This window comes from Nicotiana tomentosiformis, chromosome 10 (genome assembly GCF_000390325.3).
Source record: "Nicotiana tomentosiformis chromosome 10, ASM39032v3, whole genome shotgun sequence".
In the NCBI taxonomy this organism is placed as follows: Eukaryota; Viridiplantae; Streptophyta; class Magnoliopsida; order Solanales; family Solanaceae; genus Nicotiana; species Nicotiana tomentosiformis.
This window is the reverse complement of record NC_090821.1, coordinates 66,226,535-66,249,975: the sequence shown is the minus strand read 5'-3', so window position 1 is coordinate 66,249,975 and position 23,441 is coordinate 66,226,535. Positions and strand designations below refer to the sequence as shown.

General features: G+C 40.6%; 1 protein-coding gene and 1 long non-coding RNA gene across 2 annotated transcripts; one reads left to right on the top strand and one right to left on the bottom strand.

Moving 5' to 3' along the window:
* Positions 1–205: 205 nt before the first annotated feature.
* LOC117276992 (uncharacterized) lies at positions 206–3,759 on the bottom strand. The gene is made up of 2 exons (XR_004507264.2): positions 1,721–3,759; positions 206–602 (listed from the first exon to the last, which is right to left on the bottom strand). It is a non-coding gene; the product is annotated as an uncharacterized lncRNA (long non-coding RNA).
* A 1,865-nt stretch (positions 3,760–5,624) lies between these two features.
* Positions 5,625–23,441, top strand: LOC138900323 (uncharacterized). Its single transcript, XM_070187050.1, has 7 exons — positions 5,625–5,807; positions 19,697–19,769; positions 20,600–20,739; positions 20,844–21,234; positions 21,749–21,853; positions 22,495–22,615; positions 23,198–23,441. Exons 1-7 carry the CDS (start codon positions 5,625–5,627, stop codon positions 23,439–23,441), a joined length of 1,257 nt encoding a protein of 418 aa, XP_070043151.1.

Here is a 23,441-nt window from a genome sequence, read left to right as displayed (position 1 = left end):
GAATTAAACAAACACATATTATCTGCTGAGATTATATGACATGTAGTGGAAAATTCTAGAATGCCAAGAAAAGATATGGTTAATGACAAAAATATTTAACCATTAGATAAAGATAAAAGGATGATAGAACTGGAGGCACAATATTGTATGATATTATTACTAGAGAAGTGATTTCAAATTGCAATCGTGCTATTAGACAAAGTGCTCCATATAAAATTAAAATAAATAATCATATTCAAAAGAATTTTATATACAATATGGGGTATATGTTTATTCTCTCTAATATGTGCCAAAAAGGACATAAGAATTGTGCCCTTCCTAACATGTAATCCAAAACTTCAGTTGTGGTATATTTTTTCAATTTGCTGCTTGTTGTAAGGTTGTCTCATTATCTGCATTCTGTTGTACTTGACAGTTGCCCAAAAATTGTTTGTGATCAAGTCATCTAGTATTATAGGTTGTTGCATATCTTGTTCGACTCAAAAATTAATGTCTGAACCATTTCCTACCTTGACGGAAGTCCGGGCAGTGCAGCTGCAACACATGACTTAGATTGAAGTAATACTTGAGTCCTGACGATTAACATTTCCTAGTGACCATTCCTGTAAAAAAAGTAGTAAATGATATGATATCATCCTGTCCTTGAAAAAAAGAATTTTTTCAGTCTTTCTGATCTTGTGAAGTAGCTAACTTTCGCCCCCATTGTATATCGAATTGAAGACAGATAATACCCAAGATAATAGACCAAGAGATACGCGCATGGCATACAAAGTTGAGGCTTCTATATTATTGAGGCAAAAAAGGTCTTTCTCCTGAAACCCAATGAACCTTCTTTGTAGCTATGAGAATACAGTAAATGTAACATATGATACCAGTCAAATTATTGCAAATAGTACATAATATCACAAGATGTAAAAAGAAAAGAGAGAACAATTTACTCTTTCAAGCATAAACTTTCAGAAAAGTTAATAAAATCTTGTCCTCTTTTGGAAATCCGAAATTAAAGCTATTTCAATCTTTCAGCTATCGATTTTATTCTAAATAGACATCATTAAGCAAATTACTGGTTCGCTTTATTTGAATTGCATGGAAATTTAAATAGGGACCAGCGACATGGTGAGTGAAATCAAACCATATACAGGTTATGATCACCAATAGAGAGGCTTTAGAGCAGTGTTGTGAAGAGCGTAAAGCGAGGAAAAACGACAACCCCTTCTCGCTTAAAGTGAGAAGCGAAGCGCTCGCTTTTTTGAAGTGAAGCCGAATATTTTAAAAACAATATTAAAATAAATACTGCATAGACAACATTCAATATTTCAATGTAAAAACTAAAGAGTAGCACCATTTAAAGCACAAAATGAGAATCCTATTCTTCTAGAAGATTGTCAAATTCTTATATTCCACTATCATTATTATATTGCTGGTCATATTCTTCAACTTCTTCTTCTTCATCAACTAATAAGAACTAAGAATAAAGAATATAAAAATAAGAGTAAGGGCAGTATACCATTCCAGTAAAAAATGGGCAGCATTTCAAACGAAAAAACTAGGCAAGAAAATGAAGAAGAAAAAGAGGAGAAGAATGAGAAATAGGAATTGAAGGGAAAAAACAAATTCGATAGCACTTCGCTGCTATTTGGACGCTGAAACAGTGCTATTTGGACGCTGAAACAGTGAAAAAAAAAAGAAAAAGAAGAAGAAAGAAGAAGAAATCACATACCTGGACTTGAAACGTGTAGAAAACTTGAACCATAATCGCCTCTTTCTTTCTCTGTTGCTGCAGGTCGATATGTTTTAAAAAACGAACATCCTTTTTAATTAAATAGGTGGGCAGCCCTTTAAAACAGAGAAACACACGATTCTTACGTATCGATTCGCATCCTCGCTTCTCGCTTTTTAGTGGGAATTAAGCAATCGCTTTTGAATACCTGCTACGCTTTAGATAGCAGAAGCGCTCGATGGGTCGCCTCGCTTCGCTTCTCGCTTTAAGTGAGGAAACGCCCAGTTTTCATAACACTGCATTTAAGGCCAACTCAAATTGCTTAACAAGCTCTCTGGTGGAGATCTACGTCGATTTCTGCCCCAATGTTAAGATTGAAACCTTTAGAGGTTATGATCACCAATAGAGAGGCTTTAGAGCAGTATTGTGAAGAGCGTAAAGCGAGGAAAAACGACAACCCCTTCTCGCTTAAAGTGAGAAACGAAGCGCTCGCTTTTTTGAAGTGAAGCCGAATATTTTAATAAATACTGCATAGACAACATTCAATATTTCAATGTAAAAACAAAAGAGTAGTACCATTTAAAGCACAAAATGAGAATCCTATTCTTCTAGAAGATTCTCAAATTCTTATATTCCACTATCATTATTATATTGCTGGTCATATTCTTCAACTTCTTCTTCTTCATCAACTAATAAGAACTAAGAATAAAGAATATAAAAATAAGAGTAAGGGCAGTATACCATTCCAGTAAAAAATGGATAGCATTTCAAACGAAAAAATGGGCAAGAAAATGAAGAAGAAAAAGAGGAGAAGAATGAGAAATAGGAATTGAAGGGAAAAAACAAATTCGATAGCACTTCGCTGCTATTTGGACGCTGAAACAGTGCTATTTGGACGCTGAAACAGTGAAAAAAAAAAGAAAAAGAAGAAGAAAGAAGAAGAAATCACATACCTGGACTTGAAACGTGTAGAAAACTTGAACCATAATCGCCTCTTTCTTTCTCTGTTGTTGCAGGTCGATATGTTTTAAAAAACGAACATCCTTTTTAATTAAATAGGTGGGCAGCCCATTAAAATAGAGAAACACACGATTCTTACGTATCGATTCGCATCCTCGCTTCTCGCTTTTTAGTGGGAATTAAGCAATCGCTTTTGAATACCTGTTACGCTTTAGATAGCAGAAGCGCTCGATGGGTCGCCTTGCTTCGCTTCTCGCTTTAAGTGAGGAAACGCCCAGTTTTCACAACACTGCATTTAAGGCCAACTCAAATTGCTTAACAAGCTCTCTGGTGGAGATCTACGTCGATTTCTGCCCCAATGTTAAGATTGAAACCTTTAGAGGTTATGATCACCAATAGAGAGGCTTTAGAGCAGTGTTGTGAAGAGCGTAAAGCGAGGAAAAACGACAACCCCTTCTAGCTTAAAGTGAGAATCGAAGCGCTCGCTTTTTTGAAGTGAAGCCGAATATTTTAAAAACAATATTAAAATAAATACTGCATAGACAACATTCAATATTTCAATGTAAAAACTAAAGAGTAGCACCATTTAAAGCACAAAATGAGAATTCTATTCTTCTAGAAGATTGTCAAATTCTTATATTCCACTATCATTATTATATTGCTGGTCATATTCTTCAACTTCTTCTTCTTCATCAACTAATAAGAACTAAGAATAAAGAATATAAAAATAAGAGTAAGGGCAGTATACCATTCCAGTAAAAAATGGGCAGCATTTCAAACGAAAAAACTGGGCAAGAAAATGAAGAAGAAAAAGAGGAGAAGAATGAGAAATAGGAATTGAAGGGAAAAAACAAATTCGATAGTACTTCGCTGCTATTTGGACGCTGAAACAGTGCTATTTGGACGCTAAAACAGTGAAAAAAAAAAGAAAAAGAAGAAGAAAGAAAAAGAAATCACATACCTGGACTTGAAACGTGTAGAAAACTTGAACCATAATCGCCTCTTTCTTTCTCTGCTGCTGCAGGTCGATATGTTTTAAAAAACGAACATCCTTTTTAATTAAATAGGTGGGCAACCCTTTAAAACAGAGAAACACACGATTCTTACGTATCGATTCACATCCTCGCTTCTCACTTTTTAGTGGGAATTAAGCAATCGCTTTTGAATACCTGCTACGCTTTAGATAGCAGAAGCGCTCGATGGGTCGCCTCGCTTCGCTTCTCGCTTTAAGTGAGGAAACGTCCAGTTTTCACAACACTGCATTTAAGGCCAACTCAAATTGCTCAACAAGCTCTCTGGTGGAGATCTACGTCGATTTCTGCCCCAATGTTAAGATTGAAACCTTAATAACTGAACACCACAAAATTAAGAACCTATGAAATTTAATAGGGAAACTCCCGAAAATGATATATTCTAAAACTTTGAAACTATAGTAAATGATGAAATCGTCTTCTGAATTACAACAATAACAACAACCCAGTATAATCCCACTAGTGGAGTCTGGGAAGGGTAGTGTGTACGCAGACCTTACCCCTACCCTGAGGCAGAGAGGTTGTTTCCGATAGATCCTAGGCTCCCTTCCTCCAAGAACTCCCCACCTTGCTGTTGGAGTGACTCGAACTCACAACCTCTTAGTTGGAAATGGAGGGTACTCACCATCTAGAGCAACCCACTCTTATCGAAATCGTCTTCTGAATTAAGAAGTAGAAAAGAACTATGATGGTAAACAAGATATCTTTGATATATCGAACCAAATAAATATTTAACCATCCCCTCCCACTGTCAACCGAACATAATGTGGGACCCATAAATGAAACAAATAAAAGGATTGAAAAGTCGAAGAAGCAGGTGGGTGGCTGAAGCCAAGTTAGGCGGCTGATTCGACAATTTGGATTGGCTGAGAGGTTGGCAATTTTGCCTATAAATAGAGATGCTTCCCTCCATGTTTAATACACCAAAAACAAAGAGAAGCTAAATAGAAAGCAAAGCAGTGAGAGTAATCCACAGATTATTGTCTGTGAGATAAATAGTGAGTGGCAATATTATTGTAGTGATGTGTTTTAAAATAAAGAGTCTTATTTCTTTCGAAGTTGTAGTAGTCTCTTGACACTACTAAGTTATAATATTATAGTGGTAATATTGCTCCGCTCGGATATTGTATTTTACCCCGTCAAAAGATTTGGTGTTATTGTTACTCTCTTGTGTTATTATTATTTGCTGTGGATATTATTCCTGGGCGGGATATATTTATTTTCCCAACAACGTGGTATCAGAGCCATAAAAAATAATGGTACGCTGTCTTTTCAATACCCCCGTCTCACAAAAGTTAATTATGAGAAATGGTGTCTACGTATGAAAGCCATTCTTGGCTCTCAGGATGTGTGAAAAATCGTAGATAAAGGATATGCAAAACCTGATAATGAGGAAGCTTTGCCTCAAAATGAAAAAGATGTCTTGGCAAAGATGAGGAAGAATGATCAACAAGCCATCACGCTCATCCACCAATGTTTGGATGATGACATGTTTGAGAAGGCGGTAGATGCTACCACCTCAAAAGAAGCTTGGGGGATTTTACAAAATTCTCTTCAAGGAGTTGACAAGGTGAGGAAGGTAAAACTTTAAACTTAAGGGCTGATTTTGAAGTTATAAAAATGAAAGAATCCGAGTGCATTTCAGATTATTGTTCAAAAGTGAAGGCTGTTGTAAATCAATTAAGAAGATATGGGGAGGACATAGAAGATGTCCGTGTGGTAGAAAAGATCCTTCGCACTTTAACACATAAATTTGATTTTGTGGTGTGTGCTATTGAGGAGTCTAAAGATTTAGACTCTATGCTGGTAGAGCAATTGAAGGGCTCTTTACAGGCACACGAAGAAAAGATCAAAAGGAGACAAGAAGTGCCATTAGAGAAACTTCTTAAAACTCAAGGCATCCTTCAAGGATTATGGAGGTGAAAAGAGCTATCGAGAGAATGGACGGGGGTGAGGCCGTGGCAGTCATGGAAGAGGAAGAAGCAACTGTAACAACTTCAACAATGAAGTTAAAATCCACCAGACATTCAGAGGTCATGGTCATGGACATAGAGGAGGAAGAGGACGTGGCTACTATCAAGAAAATAATGGACAAGGTATGAAAAATCAAAATTTTAGTATTATAATTGTCATAAATTTGGCCATTACTCTTGGGAATGTCGTAGAAATGTTGAAGAAAAAGCTAACCTTGTTGACAACAAGAAAGAAAAAATTGAGTCAACGTTGTTGATGACACTCAAGGAAGAAGATAGGGATGATTGCAGCTCGTGGTATTTGGACAATGGAGCAAGCAATCATATGTATGGATATAAAGAAAAGTTTGCGGAGATCAATAAAACGGTGAGAAGTAATTTGTCCTTTGGAGATTACGTAAGATTCAAATTAAAGGGATATGTACGATTCTGATCTCCTGTAAAAAATGATAGTCACAAGTTAATTCAAGATGTTTATTATGTCCCAAATTTAAAAAGTAATATTTTGAGTTTGGGCCAACTTCTTGAAAAGGAATATGACATCCACATGAAAAATATGCATCTTTGGCTTAGAGATTCAAATGGAATTCTAATTGCTAAATTGCATATGGCTAAGAATAGATTATTCTCTCTGAATCTTAAGACAATTGATGCAAAGTGTTTGAAGGCTAATGTGCAAGATGAATCATGGTATTGGCACATGCGATTTGGACACTTGAATTTTGAAACGCTCAAATCAATGGGAGAAAAGAACATGGTGCATGGGATACCATCAATCAACCATCCCAATTAATTGTGCGACGCTTGTCTTTTTGGAAACGACTTCAAAACTGGGATTTGATGACACAAAAGTCTATTAAGCAGGTAGCAATTTAAGGCATGAAATCAAGGCATAATAGTAGGCAATGAAAATAAGAGAATCAATTAATATAACAATTAATTCATGAAATAAGGCAATTAGTGAAATACGTAAAAAATATGGAAACAAGCAATTTGACGACGTATAGGCACTTGTAACCTCGTCTATGCGTTGCTATACATGAAATTCACATAACATATGGTTCAAGGGTTCTATTCCCTCGAGTCAAAATTAACCACGACACTTACCTTGCTTTGCAATTCAAGTGATCACTCGACCACGGTTTTTCCTTTCGAATTAGTCTCCAAACCAATCAAAGCTAGCAATTTATTTATCAACAATTCAATTTGAGTTTTAAAAATTATTCACAATTCGACAGAGACTTAATTTAAGTTATTTTCGGAAAAGTCAATCAAAAGTCAACGTAGGGCCCACTTTTCGGAACCCGACGAAAATTAACGAAATCTGAACACCAATTCCGTTACGAGTTCAACCATACCATAATTATTCAAATTCGACCACAACTCGGCCTTTAAAACCTCAATTAAAAGCTATGAGATTTTCTACCATTTTCAATCAAAACACTAATTTATTGATGTAAATAATAATAGATTTGTGTAATTTAACCAAAATTGAGTTAGGAACTCTTATCCCGATATTTTCCTTGAAAATTTCCCGAATATTGCCTCTCTCCGAGCTCCAAATCATCAAAAATGTCTCATTTTCAGAACTTAAGTTCTGCTGCCCAGGTATTTACTCTCCGCGATTGTGAAGCACAAAAATATCCAGAACATTTTTACTCTATGCGATCGCGGCCATTTCATCGTGATCGCGAAACACAAACTTCTATTACTCTACCCAAATTCTTCTCAGATAACATATAGTTTATTGTTCATAACGTTTGGTACAAAAGTCCAAATAATAAATGATTTAATTTTCTGAATACTAGACATAAAGTGCTACATCTTTCATTCTTGGTTCATCTTCAGATTCCTTATAGATTGCAAGATAAAAGCTTCCAAAGTCGGGTAAGTGACAGCAGGATTTTTCTCTACGCGATCGCGAAAGGACTTCCGCGATCGCGATTCACTTGCCAATTTTTCCCATTTTACTCATCGCGGCCAATTCCATGCAATCGCACTGCATGCTGCTGTAGCCAAAAACCAATAACTAAAAATGGCCTAGAAATGGTCCAAAACCACCCCAAAACTCACCTGAGCCACTCAGAACCCCGTCCAAATATACCAAGCAGTCATGTAACATAACGCGGACCTACTCGAGGTCTCAAATCACATTAAACAATGTTGATACTACAAATCGCACCTCGATTTGGACTTATTAATTTATGAAATATACAATTCTATAACTCGCGTTGAAACATGTCAAATCAATCCGGAATAACCTCAAATTTTGGAGGTAAGTTCCAAATGACATAACAGAGCTATTTCAACTCTCAAAATCTTAATCCGAGTCTGATATCGACAAAGTCAAATCTACGGTCAAACTTTGGAAATCTTTAACCTTTAAGTTTCTAGTTTTCATTAAATGGCGATAAATCGATCTAGGGACTTCTGAATTTGATTCCGGGCATATGCCCAAGTCCCAAATAATGTTATGAACCCGCCGGGACTGTCAAGATACTGACCGAAGTCAACTTAAATGTGTGTTAAAGCATTATTTTACATTTTTATTAATTTTTCACATAAAAGTTTTTCGGAAAAATATACGGACTGCACACGCAAGTCGAGGAATGTTGAATGGTACCTTCGAGGTCTCGGAGCACAGAATTAGATGTTAAATTTAAAGATGACTTATCGGGTCATCACATTCTCTACCTCTAAAATAAACGTTCATCCTTGAACTAAATTAGAAAAGTACCTGGGCTGGTGAAAAGGTGTGGATATCTACTCCTCATGTTTGACTCGGACACCCTGGTAGATGCTTCAACCGCCTGTCCTCTCCATTGTACTAGTACTGATGGATAAATTTTGGACCTCAATTGTCGGACCTGCCGGGATAGAATAGCTACTGGCTCTACCACATAAGTCAAATCTTTGTCCAGTTGGACTGAGCTGAAATCTAACACATGGGACAGATCACCATGATATTTCCGGAGCATAGACACATGGAACACCGGATGAACTGCTGATAAACTAGGCGATAGTGCAAGTGTGTAGGCTACTTCACCTACCCTTTCAAGAATTTCAAAGGGTCCGATATACCTAGGGATCAACTTGCCCTTCTTTCCGAACCTCATTACACCATTCATAGGTGAAACCCGAAGCAATACTCTTTCTCCAACCATGAATGCAACATCCCGAACTTTACGGTCAACATATCTCTTTTGCCTAGACTAAGCTTGTAACGACCCAACCGGTCGTTTTGACTTTTAGAACCCCTTTCCCTTAAATAAAACTCCCTGAATGTGTTTTTAATGATTTATGACTTGTGGAGATGGTTGGTTCGGGATTTGGATGTGTTTGGGTTGAAATCGGAATACTTGGTTCCTTAAGTTAACCTTAAAAGGCCAAGTTTGACTTCGGCCAACACTTTGAGAAAATGACCCCGGAATCAGTATTTCACGGTTCCAATAGGTTTGTATGATGATTTGGACTTGGGCGTATGTCCGAATCGGGTTTTTGATAAATCGGGAGCATTTTGACGCTTAATAGTAAAAATCAACTATTTGAAGGTTTAAAATTCTTTAAATTTGGTTTGGAGTACGATTTTGAGTAATTGAAGTCCGTTTGAAATTCCAAGTTTGGGAATAGTTCCGTATAGTGTTTTAAGACTTGCACACAAATTTTCGTGTCATTCCGAGTAGTTCAAGGTATGTTTCGGCGCATTGGAAGTAAATTAATGAACTTGAAAATTTTAAGTTTGAATCAATTTGGTTTGGGGTATGGGGTATGATTCTTAGATTTGATGTTGTTTTACATGCTCCGTGAGTTCGAGCGAGTCCGTTTTATGATTTCAAACCTGTTGGTATGTTAGGGCGGGGCCCCGGAGGCCTCGAATGTTAATCGGACGAGGCTCAGATTAATTTTGGAATTTTGAAGAAGATCTGAAGCCTTCTGCTTCTGGTACGTTCGCACCTGCGCTTGGACTGGCGCAGGTGCGACTCTCGCAGATGCGAGGTTTATGCGCAGAAGCAAAAAAGAGAAAGGGAGGTCTGCCATCGCAGGTGCGGAATCTCGGGCGCACCTATGAACGCGCAGGTGCGAGCATTTTTTGCAGATGCGAGGCTTGGCAGGCAAGGGAAAACTCTCACCCGCGAGGCTTTTCCATAGGTGCGGTACCTCTTCCGCAGCTGCGAAAATCACTGTTGGGCAGAATGGTTAAAAATCGGGGCTTAGACATTTTGAGCCCATTTTTCCTCCATTTCCGGGCGATTTCAGAGCTTTTGAGAGGGGGATTTAAACTAACAACTTGGAGGTAAGTTAATTCTACATACCTTGAGTTAAATACATAGATTATAGGTAGATAATAACTAGTAAACCTTAGAAATCAAAAATTTAGATGAAAAACCTAGACTTTTATAAAAATAAGATTTTAACCACGAAAATAGTTACGGAATTGGGTAGAAATTATATATTCAAATTCTTGAAACTATGGGTAATGCTTTCATCCAAATATTTCTAGAATCCGAGCACATGGGCCCGGGGTGAATTTTAGGAATTTTACCATTTTGTATAAGGTAATTTATTTAATAGATAAATTTCGAATCATTTAGCATATATTAATTATTTTGTATAATATTTGGATAGTTTCAGATTTTTCGGCGTCGAATCGAGAATTCAACGCGACGTGGTAATCGGAAAGTGGACTTTGAGACGAGGTAAGTCTCTTGTATAATCTTGTGAGGGAAAAATTACCCCATAGGGATTAAATTAAATAATTGTTGCTAATTTCGGGGGCTGCGTACGCACGAGGTGACGAGAGTCCGTGCGTAGCTACTATTAATGCTAAAGTCCGAGTAGTTTAGGACTCAAAGCATGAATTACTTCTGTAAATTGTATTCTTTGTTTAATTAATATTAATTGATATGTATATATAAATATATTGTGAATTGTTAGATAAAGGTATTAAAGGATGAAAATCTCATATGCTTAATTTTCTGTTTAAATTAATTAATTATCAAAAGAAATTGTTCTTCCTGCTGAATTTATCCTATAATAAATATACTCTCCTTCCGGAGGTACATAAGAAAATATCCTCCTTTCTTGTGGAGTGGGCCAAACGTCTCGGCAGGATAGATGCATCTATGGATCGCGCCGCACGTCCCTCGGTAGTGTACACAACACTCTGGATCGGGCCGTACGTCCTCGGCAGAGATCGTGCTTAATAATAATAATTACACGATACCTTAATAGTTTATTTCAGCTTGCGAAGCTAATTGATAAATTGGAAATCTTTGAAATTTAATGAATTATTATTCCTGCTTGTTAAGGAATTATTGTTATTCCTGTAAATGAGACTAGTTGATAAATTGAAAATTTATTTAAATTGAATTGCAGCTTGTAAAGCTATTTGATAAATTGGAAGTTTTATTGAAATTGCATGATTTAATTAATAAATTGGAAAATTGTTGCATTTGAAGGATTCTTATTATTTCTGCTAATTGAATAAAATTATTGTTAACTCTGTGAACCATGCTGATTTGAATAATTATAATTTATTTTAATTATTATTATTGACCCATAGTGAGTGTCAAAGTCGGCTATCTCGTCTCTATCACTTCGAGATTAGGCTTGATACTTATTGGGTACATGTTTTCGTACTTATACTACACTTGCTGCATATTTATTATGCAGGTACATATATGTATAGCGGCCTTGTGGGCGCAAAGGTGTGGTTAATAATTGTGGGAGCATGGATGAGCTGTATTCTATATTACGATCCATAGCTAACAGAGTCTCTTTTAGAGTTATTATATTTTCCTGTCTAATTTTTATTCTGGACAGATGCTGTATTTTATTTTTAATTCCCTAGTAAATGCTCATGCACTTGTGACATCGGGTTTTGGGAATGGTTGTGAATTGTTTAGAAATTTAGCTGCAAAAATATTTATCATTTACTCGATGAGTTTTATCTCTACAATTTTATTAAAGAAATTTTTATTTCAGAAATATTAAAATGGGTAATTAAGTTAATTGATTATAGTTGGCTTGCCTGACAGTGGTGTCCGGCACCATCACGGCCCTTTTTTGGATTTTGGGTCGTGACAAAGCTGTGCGATATCAATCCTGAATAATCTTGACCTTATCCAAGGCACCCTATACCAAATCGGTACCCAACAACCGAGCCTCTCCCGGTTCAAACCAGCCAACTGGCGAACTACATCGCCTCCCGTATAATGCTTCATATGGAGCAATTTAAATGCTCGACCAGTAGCTGTTATTATAGGCAAACTCCGCAAGCCGGCAAGAATCGATCCCAAGAACCTCCGAAATCCATAACACAAGCGCAAATCATGTCTTCCAATATTTGAATAGTGCTCTCGGATTGTCCGTCCGTCTGAGGATGAAATGATGTAATCAACTCAACCCGCATTCCTAACTCATGTTGTACAGCCATCCAGAAGTGCAAGGTGAACTGCGTACCTCGATCAGAAATGATAGACACGGGCACACCGGGAAGGCGGACAATCTCCGGATGTAAATCTCCACTAACCACTTTGAATAATAGGTAATAGCTACTGGAATGAAATGTCCTAACTTGGTCAACCTGTCCACAATGACCCATACTTCGTCGAACTTTCTCTGAGTCCGTGGGAGCCCAACAACAAAATCCATAGTGATGCGCTCCCACTTCCACTCATGAATTTCTAACTTCTGAAGCAAACCACCAGGTCTTTGATGCTTGTACTTGACTTGCTGACAATTTAGACACCGAGCTACATATGCAGCTATATCCTTCTTCATTCTCCTCCACCAATAATGTTGCTCCAAATCTTGATATATTTTGGCGGCACCTGGATGAATAGAATACCGGGAACTATGGGCCTCCTCATGAATTAATTCATGAAGTCCATCCATATTAAGCACACGAATATGACCCTGCATCTGCAGAACTCAATCTACCCCCACAACAACGTCCTTAGCACCACCATGCCGCACTGTGTCCTTAAGGATAAGCAAATGAGGATCATCATACTATCGCTCTCTGATATAAAAGGAAGACCGAGCGAATGTGCGAGCTAGAAAATGACTGGACTCTAAAACATCTAACCTCACTATATGATTGGCCAAAGTCAGAACATCTGTAGCTAACGGCCTCTCACCAACCGGAATATACTCAAGGCTGCCCATACTCACAACCTTTCCACTCAAAGAATCGGCCACAACATTAGCCTTTCTGGGGTGATACAAAATGGTGATATCATAGTCTTTCAACAGCTCCAACCATCTTCTTTGCCTCAATTTGAGATTTTTTGTTTGAACAGATACTGTAGACTATGATGATCAGTGAATACCTCACACAAAATGCCGTAAAGGTAGTGCCTCCAAATCTTCAATGCAAGAACAATGGCTGCATATGCAATCACCCTGCCATCTTGAATTAATACTGCACCAAGCCCAGCGCCAGATGCATCACAATACACAATATAAGATCCTGAACCTGTGGGCAATACCAACACTGGCGTCGTAGTCAAAGAATTCTTGAGCTTTTGAAAGCTCAACTCACACTCATCTGACCATCTGAATGGGGCACCCTTATGAGTCAATTTGGTCAATGGGGCTGCTATGGATGAAAATCCGTCTACGAACCGACGATAATAACCTACCAAACCAAGGAAATTCCGGATCTCTGTAGCTGAAGTAGTTCTAGGCTAATTCTGAACTACCTCAATCTTTTTAGGAACCACTTTTATTCTTATGCCGATACAACATACCCCAAAAAGGCAGCTGAGTCTAAGCAAAATTCGCATTTTAAAAATTTCGCATATAACTGATTATTCTTCAAAGTCTGAAGCACAATCCGAAGATGTTGTTCATACTCCTCTCGACTGCTGGAGTAAATCGAGATATCATCAATGAATACAACTACAAAAGAATCCAAATAGATCTTGAACACCCGTTTCATCAAATCCATAAATGCTGCTAGGGCATTTGTCAGCCCGAATGACATTACTAGGAATTCATAATGCCCATACCAAGTCCGAAAGGCTGTCTTAGGGACATCGAATGACCTAATCTTCAACTAATGGTAACCAGACCTCAAATCTATCTTTGAAAACACCTTGGCACCTTGAAGCTAATCGAATAAGTCATCAATTCTTTGCAACAAATACTTGTTCTTGATAGTAGCCCTGTTCAATTATCGATAATCTATACACATCCGCATTGAACCATTTTTCTTCTTTACAAATAACATTGGTGCATCCTAGGATGAGACGCTAGGTCTAATGAATCCCTTGTCAAGCACGTCTTGTAACTTCTCCTAAACTTCTTTTAGCTCCGGCGGGGCCATACGGTATGGTGGAATAGAAACGGGCTAGGTGCCCGTAGCCAAATCAATATAGAAGTCAATCTCTCTGTCGGGTGGCATCCCCGGCAAATTTGCAGGAAATACATCTGGAAACTCACGGACAACTTGGACCAAATCCATAGAAGGAACATCCACACTAGGTTCGTGAATATAAGCCAAATAAGCTAGACACCCCTTCTTGACCATATGCCGATCTTTCACGTAAGAGATAACCCTACTAGTGGAATGGCCAAGAGTCCCTTTCCACTCTATTCGAGGTAACCCCGGCATGGCTAAGGTCACAGTCATGGAGTGACAATCTAATATAGCACGATAAGGTGACAACCAATCCATACCCAAGATAACATCAAAAACTACAATATCGAGAAGTAGAAGATCCATGCTAGTCTCAAGACTTCCCATAGTAACCACACATGAATGATAGAAATGACCTACAATGATAGAATATCCCACCAGCATGGACACGTGCACAAAAGCACTCAGAGGATCACGAGGCAAAACCAAATATGAAACAAAGTAGGAGAACACTTATGAATAAGTAGATTCTGGATCAAATAGAACTGAAGCATCTCTATGTGAAACTGGAACAATACCTGTGATCACGGCATCGGATGACTTAGCCTCAGGCCTAGCTGGAAAAGCATAAAATTAGGGTTGGGCCCCACTACTCCGAACTACATCTCTAGGACAGGTCCTAGCTAGTTGGCCTCCACCTCTAATAGTCTGACCTCAACCTCTAGCTACCTGACCCCTGCCCCTAGCTGGCTGGGCGGGCGGTGGCACAACCGGTGCTGGTACGATGGCACGAGAATCCTACTGAGATCTGTTGCTGGACAACCTAGGGCAATGCCTCCTGATGTGACCAAGGTTCCCATACTCATAGCACCCATCCTGCTACCGTGGCTGCTAAAGCTAAAGCTGACCTGAACGGGTCGGATTACTGTTGTAGTGACTCTGGAGTGGTGGTGCACTGATAGGAGCTGAACATGCAATAAATGTTGGCTGCCCAGAGTAAGACATATACGGACCATGACTTCTTGAAGCACCGTGAGATGCTTGAAGTGCTGAATAAAATGGCTTGGGAGGATGACCCCTACCATAAGTACCCTAGCCTCCAGATGATGCGCCTCTAAAATTACCAGAATGATGGAGCCTCTTATATGACACTGGTCCTCTCTCCTGAGCACGAACTAACTTGATCCACTTAGCAATATTCACGGCTGTCTAGAAATAAATATAACTCACTGTCTCCTTGGCCATTTGAAGCTTGATAGTATAAGTGAGTCCATTAATGAATCTCCTCACTCTCTCATTTTCAGTAGGAAGCAAGGTGATGACATGACATGCTAAGTCCACAAATCTGGGTAATAGTCATACTACCGTGCTGGAGATGCTCAAACTGCCTGCAGTAATCCTCTCTTAGTGTAATAGGAACAAACTTCTCCAGAAATAGCTGTGAGAATTGCTCCCAAGTAAGTGCAGGCAAATCATCTGGTCTAGTAAATACATAATCTCTCCACCACCTCTTGGCGGAACCATTCATCAGAAACACAACAAAGTCAACCTCGTTGCTTTCAACTATTCCCATGTTTAGTAGCACTTCATGGCTCTGCCCCTTATCATAGATGTCACTGGGGGCTCCGGGTCCTGCCTGACTATAGGTGTAGTGCGTGTTCTTGCCATCTATGAGAGAAAAAGAATATAAGATTTCAATCATCAATGATAGAATAAAATCGCACGAAAGAGAATAATAGAAGTGAAATTGTTCCTAAACTCCATAACCTCTGAAAGATAAGTACATACGTCTCTGTACCGATCCTTCAAACACTACTAAGCTTGCTCGTGACTCGTGATACATAGGTAACCTAGTGCTCTGATACCAACTTGCCATGACCCAAAATTCCCACCTTCGGGACCATGATGGCACCTAACATTTCACTTGCTAGGAAAGCCAACGTTAGAATAAATTTAACTATTTTAAATGATTCATTTTAATTAATAATAAATAAACCAAACAACTGAAATAAAGTCTGAATTAAAATGAACAAATCAAAATAATAACGATGACAAAATACTATCCCAGAACTGGTGTCACAAGTGCACGAACTTCTATAATAATACAAATAAGGGTGTGAATAAACATAAAGCTATCTGAAAGATAGTACACAACTAAGATAAAGCGGAAAGGGACTTTAGAGCTGTGAACGTTGTGCAGCTATACCTCAAGTCTCCTCCGATAGCTGAATCCGAGAAAGTCTGCAGTACGCCGCTGGGACCAATTTTGGTATCTGCACAAGAAGTGTAGAGTATAGTACAACCAACCCCATGTACTCTTTAAGTGCCAAGCCTAACCTCGATGAAGTAGTGATGAGGCTAAGGCAGGTCGCTTACATTAACATGTATGCAATATCAATAATAATAATAGGAATAGAGGTAAGACATGTAAGTCATTTCAACAATCAAGTATTTCTTTTATCATTCTATTGTAGCGTGTAACCCATTCCCTGTAACGACCCGGTCGGTCGCTTCGAGAGTTATATCCCTGTTTCCCCCATTTCTATTTCTTTTTGTGTTACTCAGCTATATTGTGTTATACCGGGTTAGTCAGTTCAGGTCCAGAGTGGTTTCGGAGTGAATTGAGATACTTAGTCACTAAAGTAAAAGCTTAAGTTGGAAAAGTCAACTGGATGTTGACTTATATGTAAACGACCTCAGATTTAAATTTTGATGGTTTCGTTAGCTCCGTTAGGTGATTTTAGACTTGGGAGCGCGTTCGAAATGAGATTTGGAGGCCCATGGTAGAATTAGGCTTGAATTGGCAAAAGTTAGAATTTTGGCGATTTTGGTCGGTAGTGGAAATTTTGATATCGGGGTCGGAATGCAATTACAGAAGTTGGAATAGGTTCGTGGTATTATTTTTGACTTGTGTATAAAATTTGAGGTCATTCGGACATGGTTTAGTAGGTTCCGGCATCGTTGGTGGAATTCGGAAGTTTAGAAGTCCTTAGGCTTGAATTCGAGTGTAATTTTGTGTTTTGATATTTTTTAGAATGATTTAATGATTTGTCTAAGTTCGTATGATGTTGTGGGTTATGTTGGTATGTTTGTTTGTGGTCCGGGTGATTAACGGAACAAGTTTGGAAATTAGAGGAATTGCTAAAGTTGAACTCAGCTGTCATAATCGCACCTGCGGATGTCTCATCGCAGGTGCGAGCCCGCAGAAGTGAGCGGGAGATCGCACATGCGAGATTGGAGGAGCTGGGTAGAAGGCGCAGGTGCGAGAAGGCTATCGCATCTGCGAGCCCGTAGATGGGAGACCTGGGGCGCAGATGCAGAGATGAGGAATTTGGCTGGCGTCGCAGAAGCGGAAGGAGATGCGCAGGTGCGAGATTTGCCCGAAGATATGGAACCTGGGATCTTAAGTGAGTTCCGCACCTGCGATGGAAATTCCGCAGGTGCGGCATCGTAGAAGCGGAAAAAGGGGCCGCAGGTGCAGTTTCACTTGGCAGAATGTATAAATTGAGGACTTCGTGATTTTTGCTCATTTCCACCATTTTCAATTCGGACCTTTTAGCTTTTGGGGCGATCTTTGAAGGGGATTCAAGGATATTCACTAAGGTAAGTTGCTTGAGCTCTATTATCATTCGTTATGGTATTTTTCAGTTGTTTTCCCACCTAATTAGTAGGATTTTTGAAGTGAAATAAGGGGTTAGGGCTTGGAATTTTGGAGAGTGAATTTGAGGATTTGAGGGACCAAATGATGTCATATTTTGATGAATTTCGTATTGTTAGACTCGTGAGTGAATGGACTTTCGGGTTTTGTGACTTTTGTCGGATTTCGAGACGTGGGCCTGGGGATCGGATTTGAGTCGATTTCGGGTTTTGAGTCTACTTTAGTAGTTTTCTTGTGGAATTTATTCCTTTAGCATATATTAATGGTATTGTACTACTTGTGGCTAGATTCGGGACGCTCGGAGGCTGATTCGAGAGGCAATGGCATTGGAGAGTAGAGATTTGCTCGGATTGAGGTAAGTAACAGTTGTAAATCTAGTCCCGAGGGTATGAAATCCTGGATTTTTGTGTCATGTGACTATTTGGAGGTGACGCACATACTAGGTGACGGGCGTGTGGGCGTGCACCATTGGGGATTCGTGACTTGGTCCGTCCCGTAGCAACTATAAAGTTGAACAACCTGTTGTAGCTATATTCTCTTTATGTGCTTTAGAAAGATTTACTGTAAATCATGCTAGATACCATGTCTAGGACTTATGCCGGTATTGTTTGGAACCTTAGAGGCCGTTTCTTGCTGTCCTCTCACTTCTTTAGTTGATATCCCGTACTCAGTCATGTTCATGCATTCTTACATCATAGCTCAGTCTCTGTTATTCTATTTGTTGCATCATGTTAATGTTGTTTGGGCTGATTTCTTTGATTTCTGAGAGCCCGAGAGACTGGAGAGGTTTATGACCGAGTGATGCCGAGGGCTTGTTTGTGAGGTATTGTACCTTAGCATGTGAGTTGTGCGTGCGGATTCTGATATGATATTATAGCACGTGAGTTGTCCGTGCAGCACGAGAGTTGTCCGTGAAGATTATAGCACTTGGGCTGTAGGAGCCCCTCTGGAGTCTGAACACCCCCAGTGAGCGCAGGTACCTACTGAGTGCGAGTGCCGAGTGCCGAGTGCCGAGTGCTGAGCGATTGTGAGGCATGAGTGATTGCGAGGCTTGAGTGATCGTGAGGCTTGAGAGATAGTGAGGTTGGAGTGATTGGGCGGATAGAGTGATGTTAGCACGAGGGGCAATACATGATTTCATTATCCATGCTCATTGTTGCTTTGAGTCCTTGTTTGAGAAAGGTTGAAAGATATTTCTAATTGTCTTACTTGAACTTGATTTAAACAAACTGATTTGACTTAAACTCTAGTTGCATAGCATGCCGCACTTTACTTAATTCTTGTGATATGAACGGTACTTGCATTTAGCTCATCACTACTTCTCCGCCTTTATTTACTTCTATTGCTTACTAAGTTGGTGTACTCACGTTAATCCCTACACCTTGTGTGCAGATCCAGGCATTTTTGGTCACGGTAGCGGCTGTTGATATTCCTGTAGCTGATCATTGGAGTTAGCAAGGTAGCTGTCCGGCGATCGCAACCTTATTTTCTTTTTCTTTATCTTCCCATTAGTTGTATTTTTTGGATTTTTCCCAGACTATGTTAGTCTTGTTGTTGTCGGACCAGTTTTTAGTAGTTTCTCATGACTCAGTGATACCCTGATGTTTGGGGATTTTCATTCCGCATTTCTATTTTTTTCTAAGTTCAACCCTTGTTTCTTTTAAGAAATTTTGCTATACAAGATGCCTTTTGGCATATCTTTGAATGAATTATGTAGTAGTGTGGGAGTCGGCTGGCCTAGTACCATCGATAGGTGCCATCACAACATGTTTGAGTTTAGGGTTGTGACAAGTTGGTATCAGAGCCTAGGTTACATAGGTCTCATGAGTCATGAGCGGGTTTAGTAGAGTCTTACAGATCGGCACGGAGACGTCTGTACTTATCTTTGAGAGGCTGCAGAATCTTTAGGAAATCTCACATTCTTGAATTCTTGTCGTGCGAATCTGTTGATTCTGGTAACTAAACTTTTGTTGTTTCATTCTCTCACAGATGGTGATGACTCGTACTACCGGTCAGGATGGACAACCACCAGCACCACCAGCCAGGGCCGCGAGAGCCCAAGGTCATTGTAGAGGCCGTGGTAAGGGCATAGGTGCAACCCGCACATCAGCTGGGCAGTACCTGTAGACCCACCAGTTGCCCTAGATAAGGATCAGATTCCAGTTGTTGATGCACCAACTTAGGCACCACCTGTGTCTACTGTGATTCCAGGCCTTCAGGAGGCCCTAGCTCAGATTCTGGTAGCGTGTACCAGCATTGCTCAGGCGGTCTCTATCTCAACGGCCGCATCCACTTCTCAGGTTGGGGGAGGCACTCAGACTCCTGCTGCTCGCACACCCGAGCAGGTTGTTCAGGGACTCCAGACACCGGGGCACCACCAGCCCAGCCGGTTGCAGATGCTCAGGACTATGTGGTTCCTGCTATGCCTGAGGATGATCAGCGTAGGTTGGAGAGGTTTGGGAGACTCTAGCCTCAACATTTTAGTGGCACATAGAGAGAGGATGCCCAGGACTTCTTGGACATGTGTTAGAGGATACTCCGTACAACTGGTATTCTGGAGACTTGTGGGGTCTCATTCACTACTTTTTAGTTTTCTGGGGCTGCACGCAGATGGTGGGAGACTTACGAGAGATGTAGGCCTGTTGGCACAACACCCCTTATTTGGCATCAGTTCTCCGTGGTATTTTTGGAGAAGTTCATGCCTCAATCCCGCAGAGAGGAGCTGTGTAGATAGTTTGAGCAGCTTCGTCAGGGTGATATGTCTGTGACATTGTATGAGATGCGATTCTTGGAGTTGGCCCGTCATGCTATCTGGTTGGTTCCCACAGATAGGGAGAGGATTATGAGGTTTATAGATGGTCTCACTTTTCAGCTACGTTTGCTTATGACCAGAGAGAGGGTGTCTGGTGCTACTTTTGATGAGGTTGTCGACATTGCTTGATAGATTGAGATGTTTCGTAGTCAGGAAAGGATTGAGAGGAAGGCCAAGACGCCTCGAGAATAGGGAGGATTCAGTGGTGCTCCTTCTGGGGGTCAGTTCCAGCACGATAGAGGTCGTCATTTCAGACAGGCTCAGTCAGCTCGGCCATTTCACCATGGTGTGTCATGTGGCCATGGTTCTCACAGTTCTCATCAGGGCCACTCATCACTCAGTGCTTTTCCAGCCCAGAGTTCATCCCGTGCTCTATCAGTTCAGCGTTCCTCTATGCCAGGTTCTTCTACCAGTTATCCCAGTGCTCGGGGCTCCCATCAGTCCCCGCCACTAGCACCAGGGAGTTGTTTTGAGTGTGGGGAGTTTGGGAATATATGGAGGCAGTGTCCTCGTCGTCATGGAGGTCTATCTCAACAGAAGAGTCAGCCTTCGAATACAGCACCAGTTACTTCACCACCCGCCCAGTCAGCTCGGGGTGGAGGTCAGTCAGCTAGGGGTCGCCCTAGAGGGGAAGGCAGATCAGGGGGTGACCAATGCCGTTTCTATACTCTCATTTCCAGACCAGATGCTATTTCTTCAGATGCTGTGGTTACAGGTATTGTCTTAGTTTGTCACAGAGATGCCTCTGTATTATTTAACCCTAGTTCCAAGTATTCATGTATCTACTCCTGTGGGCAATACTATTGTTGTGGACTGTGTATATCGGTCATGTGTGGTGACTATTGGGGGTCTGGAGACCCGAGTGGACCTTTTGCTGCATAGTATGGTTGACTTTGATATGATATTGGGTATGGATTGGTTATCTCCATATCATGCTATTCTGGATTGTCACGCTAAGACCGTGACATTGGCGATGCCGGGATTTTCGAGGGTTGAGTGGAGCGGTTCTATAGATTATGTACCTAGTAGGATAATTTCATATTTGAAGGCTCAGCGTATGGTTGAGAAGGGTTTCCTATCTTATTTGACATTTGTGAGGGATGTTAGTGCAGAGCCTCCTGCCATTGATTCTGTTTTGGTGGTACGTGATTTTCCAGACGTGTTTCCTACAGACCTGTCGGGCATGCCGCCTGACAGGGATATTGACTTTGTTATTGATTTGGTGTCAGGTACTCAGCCTATTTCTATTCCACCGTATCGTATAGCACCGATGGAGTTGAAAGAGTTGAAGGAACAACTTCAGGAACTCCTTGATAAGGGGTTTATTCAGCCTAGTGTGTCACCTTGGGGTGCACCGGTTCTATTTGTAAAGAAGAATGATAGTTCCATGAGGATGTGCATTGATTACAGATAGTTGAACAAGGTCACAGTCAAGAACAAGTATCCTTTGCCTCATATTGATGATTTATTTGACCAGCTTCAGGGAGCGACGGTGTTCTCCAAGATTTATTTGAGGTCCGGGTATCACCAGCTGAAGATTCAGGATTCCAATATTCTTAAGACAGCTTTTAGGACCCGATATGGCCATTATGAGTTCTTGGTGATGTCTTTTGGGCTAACCAATGCCCCAACATCGTTCATGCATTTGATGAATAGTGTATTCCAGCCCTATTTGGACTCATTCGTTATTGTATTCATTGATGACATCCTAGTGTACTCTCGTAGCTAGGAGGAGCATGCCCATCACTTGAGGATTATATTACAGAGATTGAGGGAGGAGAAGCTTTATTCAAAGTTCTCCAAGTGTGAGTTCTGGCTCGGTTCTGTAGCACTCTTGGGGCACGTGTTATCCCGTTAGGGTATTCAGGTGGATTCGAAGAAGATAGAGGCGGTTCAGAGTTGGCCCAGACCATCCTCAGCTACAGAGATTCGGAGCTTTCTCGGTTTGGATGGTTATTACTGTCGGTTCGTTCAGGGTTTCTAATCTATTACATCTCATTGACCAAATTGACCCAAAAGGGTGCTCCATTCAGGCGGCCGGATGTGTGTGAGGAGAGCTTTCGGGAGCTCAAGACTGCTTTGACCACATCTCCAGTGTTAGTTCTTCCATCAGCTTCAGGTTCTTACATCGTGTATTGTGATGCCTCGAGGGTAGGTATTGGATGTGTTCTGATACAGGAGGGTAGGGTGATTGCCTATGCCTCGTGCCAGTTGAAGACCCATAAGCAGAACTATCTTGTCCATGATCTTGAGTTAGTAGCCATCGTTCATGCCTCGAAGATTTGGCATCATTATTTGTATGGGGTTCATTATGAGATCTATACTGATCACCGGAGTTTGCAGTATCAGTTGAAGCAGAAGGATCTTAACTTGCATCAATGAAGATGGTTATAGCTTCTTAAGGACTACGATATCACTATTTTGTACAATCCGGGGAAGGCCAATATGGTGGCCGATACTTTGAGTCGCCGGGCAGAAAGTTTGGGGAGTTTAGCATATCTCCCAGCAGCAGAGAGACCCTTGGCATTGGATGTTCAGGCCTTAGCAGGCCAGCTTGTCAGATTGAATATTTCGGAGCCGAGTCGGGTACTGGCTTGTGTGTTATCCAAGTCTTCTCTTTATGAACGTATCAGTGAGCGTTAATATGATGACCCCCACCTGCTCGTTCTTTAGGACAGGGTTCAGCGAGGTGACGCTAGGGATATGACCATTGGTGATGACGGCGTGTTGAGAATGCCGGGCCGGATATGTGTTCCTAATGTAGGTGGGCTCAAGGAGTTGATTCTTGAGGAGGCCCACAACTCGCGGTATTCCATCCATCGGGGTGCTGCGAAGATGTACCAGGATTTGAGGCAGCACTATTGGTGGAGGCGAATGAAGAAGGATATAGTTGGGTTTGTGGCTTGGTGTCTCAACTGTTAG

Excerpts from the sequence above, each read along its gene's own strand:
- LOC138900323 (XM_070187050.1), top strand. The coding sequence starts at position 5,625 with ATGGAGGTGAAAAGAGCTATCGAGAGAATGGACGGGGGTGAGGCCGTG. Across the intron at positions 19,770-20,599 it reads CAGGGCCGCGAGAGCCCAAG|AGAGAGGGTGTCTGGTGCTA; the intron begins GTCATTGTAGAG and ends GCTTATGACCAG. Across the intron at positions 22,616-23,197 it reads GCTTTGACCACATCTCCAGT|GGTTCAGCGAGGTGACGCTA; the intron begins GTTAGTTCTTCC and ends TCTTTAGGACAG.